Source organism: Copadichromis virginalis, linkage group LG19 (assembly GCF_057382275.1).
Source record: "Copadichromis virginalis isolate Kocher_CV1m ecotype Utaka linkage group LG19, C_Virginalis_male_GT1.1, whole genome shotgun sequence".
Lineage (NCBI taxonomy): Eukaryota > Metazoa > Chordata > Actinopteri > Cichliformes > Cichlidae > Copadichromis > Copadichromis virginalis.
This window is the reverse complement of record NC_140636.1, coordinates 32,471,643-32,484,170: the sequence shown is the minus strand read 5'-3', so window position 1 is coordinate 32,484,170 and position 12,528 is coordinate 32,471,643. Positions and strand designations below refer to the sequence as shown.

The 12,528-nt window shown below is 41.6% G+C and overlaps 1 protein-coding gene across 7 annotated transcripts in view; it reads right to left on the bottom strand.

The window, feature by feature from the left end:
• eml1 (EMAP like 1) overlaps positions 1–12,528 on the bottom strand; it is a 40,006-nt gene that overhangs the window by 18,925 nt on the left and 8,553 nt on the right. For 4 of the 7 annotated variants that reach the window (XM_085442348.1, XM_085442349.1, XM_085442350.1 and 1 more), the window contains exons 2-4: positions 3,421–3,603; positions 3,124–3,177; positions 327–465 (exon numbers count right to left, since the gene is read on the bottom strand). In XM_085442348.1, coding sequence (XP_085298474.1) covers positions 327–465; positions 3,124–3,177; positions 3,421–3,603 — 376 coding nt within the window. The remainder of the gene's footprint in view (positions 1–326; positions 466–3,123; positions 3,178–3,420; positions 3,604–12,528) is intronic. The other 3 variants (XM_085442352.1, XM_085442353.1, XM_085442354.1) reach the window with 1 other exon arrangement.

Genomic DNA, 12,528 nt, shown 5'->3' with positions numbered 1-12,528 from the left:
TAAAAAGCCAGAAATGTGACGATTTATGGTTGAAATGACCTGGCGTGGCACAGGCAGACATGAGGGAAGAAATGTCGAGACACATAAAACTTCTGGGGTGAAGAACAATAAATCATTCCAGCGGTTTTAATGACGCTTGGGATTTTGTAGAAAAACAAGACAAAATCTGCTGACTCTGACAGTCCACACCTTCAAGTTGCTCTAAGGAAGCAAAAGGTTTCCAGAAATGCCGATAGCCTCCTTAAAATCGATTATAATGAACAGACAAAGAAGAGCAGAGGAAAAAAATGCTCAAATACATTTACAGTCATACTGGGTTTCCTTACGTCTTGTTGGCTGGCGCGCTGGTGTCCTTCCTGGATCCAGATCCAGATGGGGATGGCAGAGTCCCGCTGCCTTTCTTTGGTAGGACGGTCCCGTTGTTTACTGTGGGCCGTAACGGCAGGGTGGCGATCATTGGCCTGGCTGGAAGAAAGAGGACGACATGACGCGTTCAGAAAGAACCAGTATCAGAGTCAGCACCTGTAGTGTATTTAAAATAACGCTGTATGTACTGCCACCTCGGTTATTTGTCTACACATTCATTGAATTTGGAGTCAACAAACAATTAAACTCAGAATTCTTGATTTGAAGATAGTTTACTTTGCTTTTAGCTGAACTCTCAACATGTAAAAATTACTTTTTTCTTAGAGTGACCATGGGTTTGGGGAGGGTGGGGGTGGGGGGGCTTCCTGCTGGGGCAAAAGGAGCTGAGGATTGATAAGTCCTGGACACATGCCATGCCGAGTCAAACCATGCGCTGCCATGTCATGGATTTATTGAAATATTTCTTCATGTTTTTGTAGAAACACGGATAAATGAAATGTACAGTAGTGCTGGTTTTCCCAAAAATGCCCCCAGGGTTGCCACTGGCCTACTGTATAGGTTTATAGACACGTTTGTGTCATTTAATATACACAGTATATACTCACTGGTCATTTCATTAGATACACTTGCTCAACTGCTTGTTAACACAAATATCTAACCAGCCAATCACTTGGCAGTAGCTCAATGCATGACCTTGACTCATTGGTCGGTTTGAGAAACTGCTCATCTGCTGCGATTATGCCACGCAACCACCTTTAGTGTTACAGAGAATGGCCTGAAAAATAGAAAGTGTCCAATGAGCTTCAGGCTCCTGGGTGAAAATGCCTCATTGATGCCTGAGGTCAGAGAAGAACGGTCAGACTGCTTCAAGCTGATAGGAATGCAACAGTAACTCAACAAAGGCATGAAGAAGGAAACATCCCTGAACACACAACCTTGAAGCAGATGGGCTACAGTAGCAGAAGACCACACCAGTTACCAATCTTGTTAGTGAAGAATAAGAAACTGAGGCTACAGTTCACTCAGGCTCACCAACACTGGGCAAAAGATTACTGAAAAAGCGTTGCCTATTCCGCTGTGATATTTGGATAGGATGTTAGGGTCCTCCTTTGGGATGTGGTGGACGGGGAGATTCCAATTACGGATGTGCAGCAGATTCCAAATCAATATGGAATTGTTGGATTCATACCATTAAGGCAGCTTTGAAGACAAAATGTGCTCCAACCCGGTACTAGCAAGGGGTAACTAATGAACTGGCCAGTGAGCGTAGTTTGACTTTCAGGGTTTTGTTTCCCAAATGTAAATATAATTCCAATGTGAGGGTTCAGAGATGGGAAATAACTGCACAGTGTTTTATATCTTCAGGTTAAAAAAGAGGGAGAAGATTAAGTGATTATATATAAACAAGTAAACTAAATTTAAATGTAATTGTTTTAAAGGTTTCTCATTGAGATGGAATACAGTTTGTAGAAAATGGAGTGGTATCAGAAAAACTGACACACACACCCACCCACCGACACACACGCACGCACACACACAATTCATTCAGGCAGCATAGACTAACAGATCCAAGCTGCAGCTTTATCTGCAGTGATAAATATTTAATAGACACTGCTTCATCCAGACACACATTGATACTCAGGCCTGTGCACACACTCCCTCTGTTATCTTTCATGTAGTAATTACGCAGCAGGGGCAAAACGAGGTTTGTAATTTTGTTAGCATGTTAAAGAAGACAAATGCGTGTGCTCCTCTGTGTCCACGATTGTCCACATGCAGTCAGCCCGACTGGGTTAAACTTTCTGAATCAGATCACTGTGCTTCAGTCGAGGGAAAGCAGACTGCTGGTGGGGAGCAATGAGTCAGAGTCATCCTCCACTTCCCCAATCAAACTGAAACTCCATCCGTCCAGACTCACTCCTGAGAATGGAGCTGTCAGCAGCTAAGAATCCTAATCTGCTTTTGCTTCATTACTCTAAAGCACATGTGAGGACTTGAAACACATGAAGTGCAGCTGATTTCCCATGCAGCCTTTATCAGCCTCAGGAGTGACAGCACGATTTCATGACCAAAGTTTACACATCTCCACTGAAAAATCGATGCATGCAGTATTGTTAAGCAATAAAAATGCAAAAAACATGTGAAAAAAGTCTACCTTTTATCACTCTCTGGGGCTCGCTTTTTTAAAGTTTATGCAATGTTTTCAGCACAGATGAGAAGAGCATGCAGCTGTGTGACACCAGGTGGAGAGATCATCAGAGTGAGGCATTTTAAGGTTTAGCAACTGTGCCTTTGACTTATGATAAAACCATTCGTGAAGGTGAATCACATTCTGGACTTTGGAAAATAAACTGAGCCTGTGTCAGGGAGGTGTTGATTTAACTCTACACCTCAGCCGAATAGGTTGGGATGCTTTCTTATTCCTTTTCATTCCAGAGAGAGAGTTGTGAAAATCAATACAGCCTCTGTTCAGTGGGAAGCTACAGCCAGCAGCTAGTGAGCTTACCAGAAAGACAGGAAACAAAGGAGAACGCTAGCCTGGCTCTTATCAAACAAAACCTCATAAAACAGTTTTTGTGCTGACACAAATTCCCACAAAGATCTGTCTTCAAACTCGGATCACAGTGCAGTGAGCCGTATTGAATGCAACTGTGCATTTCCTGGTGAAATACTATATATTTAGGATAATAGTAGCAGGGCAGGCAGTGACACAATACCAGGTCTGGTTAGTGCAGTCAGGCTACACAGTGAGCCTACCTGGCTTCCCAACATTGCTGTCTGCTGAGGGAGATTTTCTCATCATAGCGGGGTCTATACATGTAAGGCAAAAGCATTCAACAAGACAACACAGTCCAAGAGAAGATGGGACAGGAAGGAGAGGAGAGTGATGAGTCAGATGAAAGAAAACTAGCGGGATTTGAAGATCAGCATCGACAGGTCAGAGTGGAAAAACAGACCCAAGAGTCCTGAAAAACCACGTGTGCAAGCCAGTCTGTGTGTGATGCATATACTATAATAGCAAGCCCCTAGGCTTTGTGCTGGACTGTATGTTACCTTTGGTGGGTCCTCTGCGTGCACCCATGGCCTGCTGCTCTTCAGACACATTGAGTCTGCGGACCACGTCAGCTAGAGCGGACTTGAGCAGCTGAATCTCATCCTCCTGCATCTGGACCCTCTGCTCCAGGGAGGCGATGCGGTCGGTCACCTCCATACTGCTGGCCGCTGACGCACTGTCATCTGAGGACGCAGTGAGCTCACGTTAGAAAACGCAGAAAACTAATGAGAAAAGTAAACAGTGGTTTTTCAGATAATGTCACATTATCAGTACAGGCGGCTACAACTTTCAAACCCTGAACTCACTTTTATCCTTTTATACTTTCAGCATCTTTGACTATGAAGACTGTTCGCCAGCCTGGTTTTAGTGTCTGTTCTCTGATCTTAAACTAACTTAACACATTATTACCACCTCTCCACCTGACACACTAATAAAGGCCAAGCATAGGCCACCAGGGTCCACTTCATTAATGATCACACACACACACACACACACACGCGCATCTTAATGCAGGGTCTCCTCCATTAAGACTTTGATGTCACAGGGGTTTGATGAATTATTAATGTAAATCACTGCTGTGTTTTCCCTGCAGACTTGTAATAACAGCCTGATGCATTATGCATTAGAGAGCAGGCATCTGGTGATTAGACAGATCTGCAGCCTTGTTTCTGCTGGGAATCTGAGTTAGACCCCAACTGCTTGGTGACATTATGGAAATCGTGAAAAAGGCTTCTGACCTCTGTAAATAACATTCTCAAACAATGTAGCGCAACAGTGTCTCAGACAAACTGAAATGTGTTTGTTTTCAGACAATCTGGTGACACAAAACGGGTGTGATGATGCTCTAAGGAAGCAAAAGCTGCTCTGCGGAGGCGTGAGTTCCCCAAATATTCACTTGTAGATAGAAATTCAGAAAAACTGCAGTATTTTTAGTTCTATAAAATAATTAGATAAATAAAAACACACATTTGGATCAATGACACTAATAACATAAAGACAACTTCCTACCAAATATGATCTAAATAGAACAAAGAGTCGTTAGTGAAATTGTAATACTTGATTATTAATTTGAAATAAATAATTCTTTACTCAAATTTAAATTTTCTTCCAAAATGAATGGCAAACATTTAAGCACAAATAACACAAAAGAGTGTGCGACTTTAGGACTGTCAAACTCCTTTTCTTACAATTTTACATCATAAGTATTCATAAGTGTATAATCCCATAAGATCCAACGAAGTCGCTGTAATCTAATTGTCAAAACATGCCGGAAAGGCAATTTCACCGATTTGTTTACAAGTGGGAAATTCCATTAGCGAGCAAAATTCACCGTTAACTGGTTATGAATCGCTTCGGTCAAGGAGACCCTCGATTAGACAAGATGATGAACTGGCGCATTAAGCAGATGGGGCACGTGAAGCTTGTAGCATAAAATGGAAATCTGCATACGTACAGAATGGCTGAATCAAGCAATTACAGTCGACACACAAACACAGACTACAGCTGTGCACACGGCTACACATTACTGCTGACTTGAGATTTCCCTGAAAGGTTGCAATAATAATGCTAACTGTGTTTTGAGACTGGACTAACATAAGTATAGTGCTTAAAAAATTATTAGACCTTCTGTCAAAAAACAAGAAGACAGAAATATTTTAGAAATCTGTCAAAAACTTGTTTAAAAGTAAAAAACTACTGACCTCCACTTTTCATATCCACACCTGAGCCGGTGTTGTGCCAAAAAGTGATTGTCTGCCAAAAACTGATTTCCAATGTTTCTGTGTATTTTTTATGTGTAATATCTTTACGTATGTTCATAAATAGACTTCGGTGAACAGGGTTTACAAAGGGGTTATATAGAGAATTAAAACAATATCTGTTTTTCAAGTATCTTTACAACTCTCTGCTATTGTACTTACATTAGCCTGTGGCCATCTCCCTGTACAACGCATCCACTTAACACACTGTTTGCTGCTACAACTGCACATGTTTCTTTTCCAACTATTTATTTATGAGTGACTTATGTATGTATGTATGTATGTATATATAAGATAAGATAAGATAAGATAGAACTTTATTAATCCCTCGGGTGGTTACCTACTGATATATGTATATATTGTACTATTCTTAGTTAGTGTATTGTCTGTCTTGTCTTAATGTTGGTTTAAAATGGAGCACTGTAACAAAAAATAATTTCCCCCAGGGATCAATAAAGTATTCTGATTCTGATTATAACCAATCCGGTCCTTTATCCCCACTTAAAATATTTTTACAGAAATATTGTAATATTTGCTGCCATGTCTGCTGTCCTCTTGGCCAACTTACTCTTACAAAAGACATTTTTAATGTTAATGAGATTTTTTTAACTGCATAAATAAAGGTTATATAAAAGTCACTGCCAAAAACTGATTGCGGCTTCTACCTTGTTACACGAATGTTGTTTGTGGCTCAAGATGACTTTATGTCATCCATGAGGGATGCATTTGACATATGTTTCACATATTATAGCCCAACAAGTTACTTATAGCAGTTTAAATACGAGCAATCAGTTTTTGGCAAATACCGGAAATCAGTTTTTGGCAGACAATCACTTTTTGGCACAACACCGGCACAGTCGACTTCTTTGACAAGTCAGGAATCGATCGAGTAGAACATCAAGCCTGTCCGTCCATTCTCTTCTGCTTAATAGGTGTTTATAGGCGTCTTACCCTGTTTACTTATTACATAAAGACCCTAAGTCTGAGTTTAACTGTTCTAATTACACAAATTAAAATGACTTTAAGTGGGAGATAAATATCTATGAAGATTCATGGCCACCAACCAACCAATGGTTATTTGTATGTTTACCTGCTAATGAGGAATAGAGATCACCAATGTCGTTATTATTCATCTTCAACCATGAGTATCTGTGAAAAGATATTTGAGCAAGCAACTATCGCCATGTCCAGAGTAGAGTGCTTACAAACACAAACAGAGTTAACAGAGTTGCTGACTTTAGAATTCAGGTCATGTGACAGGTATTTTTTATGGCATCAAAGCCTGTAACACACTTGATATAGGTATTATTTGTATGCACCTTCTAATATTTTCACCGCCTGGTGAGAATCCTATAATGAAACCCCCGCTGTGGAGAAATGGCATCTGATGAAAACTGCAGGTGTGCAATCTTTTACATTACACCGACAGCAGAAGCTTTACAGGTTCAATGAGAAATATGTCTGTCTCATTATACGCTCATACAGACAGATTTCTACTCCAAGGATATGCTTTCTTGTTTCATAAGCAAAATCGCAATCTCGCTCCTTCTTTTCCACAGACACACACTGACAAAGCCTTTTCCACAGATCTTAATAACATTTAGCTCACCTGAGATTCTCTCTTTGAAGCAATCCTTGTTCATATTTACATGCAACAGTGTGTCACTGAGTGAACATCCAGAGATAACGCTTCTATTATCTGTCGAGCATCTGTCGTGGGTCTGCTCCCAACACTGACACAATGACAGTGTAATACCGAAGCACAATGACTGGCTGTCACGGCCCCGTTTCCACCCAGCCCTGTGCTACCATCCCAACATATGCCACTTTCTGCCTTGGTTCCAACATCTGGGCCGAGTTAACGCCCACTAACATGTTTACAGCTACAACCAGAATCGGAAAAGGTCAGACAAGTTTGTTTTCATATGGAGGAATATGTGTTGATGGCGTGATGCTTATGTGCCGACAGCGCGATCACACAGAGAGCCGATTTAGCTAAATTTGCTCAGCTCTGTCTGGGGCTCAGGTCACATGCCTTCTGCCCAGAGACTCAGTATCAGTAAGATGTCAATCTTCATTTAACAGCAAATCCATCACCACAAAACAGGATTGCTGCACCAGTGTGGTATTCACACCTGTCAGCCATCTGCTTAAATCACTTCATTTCTGTCAGTCTGCTCCAGCTTCTGACTTTTTCTTTCTGTCCCTATTTTGTTATCTGGTCAATACCCGGCTGGGTCACAAATCCGAGGCGGATCTCAGAGCCCATCTGTCTGCTCGCCGTAATGCATTTTGACACCCTGCTCCCTATTACCTTCCTCCTGCAAGTAGATGTGATTCTGGCAGAACCAGCAGCCTGCTTAAGTGCTTGTCCATCACTGCAGCCACGGGGATTAAATGAAAAACGCTCTTCAGTTCATTTTTTTTACAGCTCTAAAATAACCCAACACTCCAGCTTGCATCTCCGCCTTATTTACTGACCTCACTGTCATCAATAATGAACACTGGAGGAGGAGGGCACACATGCTTTGACTCATTTCCCCTTCTTCTGGACTCGTGCTTTCCAAAGAATCGATACGCTAAAGGAGTAAAAATAGATGTGGAAAATGCTTATGACGAGCATAAAGGGGAGCAAAGCACAGCAGCCTCATAAATTCTGCAGGAGCCTTTTTAGCTGAGTCACTCCTTCAATATGTAAAATATGTAAGGATATGAATGCACATACAGACACGAGGAAGGGAAAAAAGACAAGGTTAGGGACATTCCCTTGGAGGAAATGTCATGCTAGCAGCTGTCTCCCCATGTGTTCGAGCACTCGTGCTCACTTTGCCAATAACCCGCTGACAAACAGAGTGATTGATGTCTGTTTTCTTTACTCTCAGCGGTGCAGAAGATCCAAACAATAAAGCTAAACTGATTTGATGGAAAGTTCAGCTGCCAGGTTAAGCTGTGCCACAATGGGAGGTACCGAAAAAGCCGCAACCAGTGTTTGCAGAGAACCACCAGATCAAAAGAGCGAGAGGCTGCAGGAAACAGGTTGTCACAACATTTTGACAACTATTCCTGTTTTTCAGGCAGAAGGGCAGATCTGATATCGCTGCAGCTTCGGTGCATCTTTTTGCTACTTGCTTGTGCTCCAGCTTGCCAGCTTTTTTTTACCCCCCCCTTTTTAATTTCACAACACAGACGCACATAGACCAGGTGGTGTTACTGCCACAGCGCCAGTTCAGCTGCTCCAAATTGAGTCACACTTAATAAACAACCAGTCTTCAGCATGATTCACTAATGGAGGTCTGGACTTTATCACCATTGAGCAGCACAAAGGAATTAAAGGAGGCAGCGATTTAAGGACAGGCATGAGAAATACAGAGCTAAATGAGAGAGAATAAAGGTGGGTGTGTGGCCGTGATCACAGAGCAGGTGGTGCTTTGACCTGAATGCTAATTTCAGTAAGCACTCTGATGAAACGTGGGTGTGATATTAGCATATTTTTAGCATATTTACCTTAATGTAGCAAATCAACATGCTACTTTGACAATTAGTTCTGAATTTCAGCTAATGATGGCACTTTGTTACTACCTCATGATAACTTAATGTCAACTTTCAGGGCACTTCAGCACAATACTAGAACTAAGTGGAAGACTAATAACATGTGTGATGATTATTTTTTTCTAATGTTATGCACAGTACAAGACAAGAAAAGTGTTGTGCTTAAAAGTGACGCATTTACACAGTTACAGTGTGCCTCAGGGACGACTGAAATGATCCATCAGGTGCCTGTCAGGAGGTCGGAGAGTTTAGTTACAGTTACAGACTGGAGAGAAAAATGAGGAAAGAGAGAAACAACAGACTGAGAGTTACTTAAAAGCCCATCAATCCCCTGTGTCACCTGCAGGAGAGAGCAGGGGACGACCTGATAGCTTTAGCTAATCAACTGGTCAGATTAGGGAGACAGATGCAGTTTACAAGCTGCCACTGAGGGCTTTTGCCTGACCGGGGCTTAAGAGGTAATAAATATCTAGAGGTGGATAAGAGAAAGGGAAGCCCTCACAGGCAACCTGGGAGGAGATTAAAGAGGAGGAACCACTGAGAGGAAGATGGAGATGATAAACAACGGAGGAAAAGCTTCTTTGTCCTGTCAAAACGGTAGCACTGAAAGACCCAAATAGGCTGACAAAGACAAGAATGAAAGATGGAGCTGTGTGCATGTGTAAGTGTGTGTCTTTGCACACACAGGGGTCAGAAAGAGTGAGTCTGGGTCAAACAGGGGTATGAATTGGGGCCAAAAGACCCCCCTCTGAGAGATCCTACTGTCCTTGTAAGAAGATGTTAAACCCTTCCTTCCTGACATCAGCTACATCCTTCCTGGGGTCAGAGTGAGGTCAGACGGGAGCTAGCTCCACCTTGCTCCTCTCACCATCACACCTACACACATCCAACATACTGCACAGGAGCTGAAATGCTGGCGGCGGTGATTTACAAATAGATGGTGTTAAGTGCTGCTTATTTTTCTGAGTGATTGATCAGATAATGTATTAAACACCATCAGTACTATTCCCCTGCCTCCTGTGGGACTGCACACCAATTATTAGAGAAATGGAGGAAGGCAGAAAAAATGGAAGGCTTTTCTCATAAATCTCTTGAACTTGTCTCCACAATCCACGTTAAAGGAGCTTATTGTGCATTTTTTCCTTTATTCTGTCACATATCTAGACTATGTAACTATACAGTTTCAGTGGATGCCCATGTTAAACACGGAACTTTCCTGTAATGAAGTCAGCATATTTACAAGTCATCAATCCTCAGTTTCAGACTGTTTCAGGCTATGAGCACTGAAGCTCAGCCCACCGATAGGTCCAATTTAACCATGTGGTATTTGCTGTCAACGTTCCAATGAACAACATCAAATTCAGTCGCTGTCAACCACAAAGTCTCCGTAACAACAAGGCCTAAGGCCAGGACATGGATGTGTGTTTCAGATGTGAGAGGATCTGAAATAACAAATATAAACACCTGCTCAAGCCCTGTAATTCCCCAGTGATTTAGAAAGAAACAGTCCAGAAAAAAGAAAAAGAAACTACATAAAAGAGGCCTAATCAAGGCAGATTTACCTCGAGCACATGACATACATGAACTCCACTCGGCTTCACACAAACACACTCCCTCCAACACACACACACTCTCCTCTGTCAAAGAGGAAGTGGTCACAGTGTGGCAGAGGGATTATGCTGGATTTGTGGAGCAGATCTTGCTCAATGCTAGTGATCCTTAAACTCTGGGGGGGGTTTGAGCTTAGCAGCAGGCTGAATTTTATTCTCCCTCCTTCGGTCTCTAACCTCTTTCACCTCTCTATTTGTCTGCTCTCCTCTCTCCTGAAAGTCTTGTGGGATGAATTCTTGAAACAAAGCAGGAAATAAATTGACTGTGGGAAGAAAAAGTGAGCCTGAAGGATTAAACGTAAAGAGGACTTGGCAGTAAAATGTTTTTATTATCTTTCTCTAGCATTTATCTCCCTCATTTTTCCTGCTCTTGTCCACGCTGTTCGCCCAATTAGAGATTAACTCCTAGTGGTAGACTGTTTCAAGAGGTGGGGCTTTCAGAGTGTGGGATACTTGAAGCGTCAATAGACTAAGATGTAGCTGAAGCCCCAAAGCTCCATCGGAACGAACCGCAATGTGCACACGTGAAGTCTAGACATTCTCAAACACTGCCAAAGCTTCATAATTAGAAATCTTCTTCTTACTATTATTATTATTAGAATTTAACTATTGCAAACACATATATAAGCCTACAGCCAGTATTGTACTCTGATATCCTCATGCTGATATTGTTAACATGCTGAGATGCTTACTGTCTTAGTTGCCTTAAATTCCCTTAGTTTTGCAGGAATCAGATAAAAGATATATATATATATATATATATATATATATATATCAGAGAAAACAATGAGACCAACACATCATTGAGGTTTGCAGACATTCGTTTACGCACAGCTCTCTTAAGATCATGCTCTAACATTTCAATCAGATGTTGCATGACCCAATTTGGCCCAAGTTTTAGCTGCCAAACAGAAGGCCTTATATTTGAATTCTGAATACTTTGACATACAGAAAAGTTTGTAGTTAACTCGATGACTGAAAGGTGCCCAGGTCCTGTGGCTTTAAAACAAGCCCAATTCATCATCCCTCCGCTACCGTGTTTGATAGTTGGTATCAGGTGTTTGTGTTGATATGCTGTGTTTGGTTTTGAACATTACGGCCAAACATCTTTATTTTGATCTTGCCTGTCCAAAGTGTCCAAGTGGGACACTGTTTTAAACATGGCAAACTTCAGTCTTTTTCTAATGTTACTATCATGAGAAAAAATATGTCAAATACTATATATGAGACATGAAGCCCCAGCTTCTGAACTTACAAAGCAATATGCTGAACTTTATATAACATCCCTGTCTAAATCTGAATAAAACTAAAACGGTAATAAACAGCTGAAGAAAGACATCCTTTTTATTGCTGTGACTTTTAGGGATGAAGCAGACCACAGAAGCACAAAGTCATGGTTGGCAGCAGCTCCAGGCTCCAACACAAGCCCGTTTCTCAGTCTCAGCCTTCGTCTACATAAAACACGGCTTTGTCCCGCAGTAACAAACAACCAGGAAGGAACAGGAGGCGGGATACTTGTTCCATCCAGTGTGTGTATACTGGTGTTGTCCCATCCAGTAACATTGTTGTTATGGGATACCAGACTTCCATGGTGCAGAAATGGTCTCACACACATACAGAGAGACAGTGTGCCAGAGACTGTTGCCACATTGAGCACAGGCCAATCGTATATCTGCCATCTGGAGGGGAGAGAACATACAGTGGCACTGCTGGCAGCAAACAAGATCATTACAGAACAAAACTGAGGAGAATTATTACAAACAGACTTTGGTGTGTAAGCAGAGGTTTTCCTTTGTTTGTAACTCAGTGTCTGGATTCTGCCCTATAAATACTACATGTCTCTTTCAGTATATTCGCTTTAACTTTAAAATTATTATTATTCTCTGTTCTTGCCATCAACTAAACCAGCTCTGTTTGCATTTTTGGAGTTTTGACAGCACCTAAAAACCCGAGTCACATCCAACTGTGTTTAGTTTGAGTGAACCTGACAAGTGAACCTGACAGGCCACATTATTAGATTTTCTCTTCTCCCTGCAGCCACAGATGAGACAGGGGAGTTTAAGCTGATTATGTGAGACACATTTTTATACAGTTTTCTGATGAAATGAATGGTTCAAACATCTGATTAGATAAACACGCAATTCAGTGAGCTGTAATAAAACATTGTTGGCACTATAAAGGTGGAAAAGAG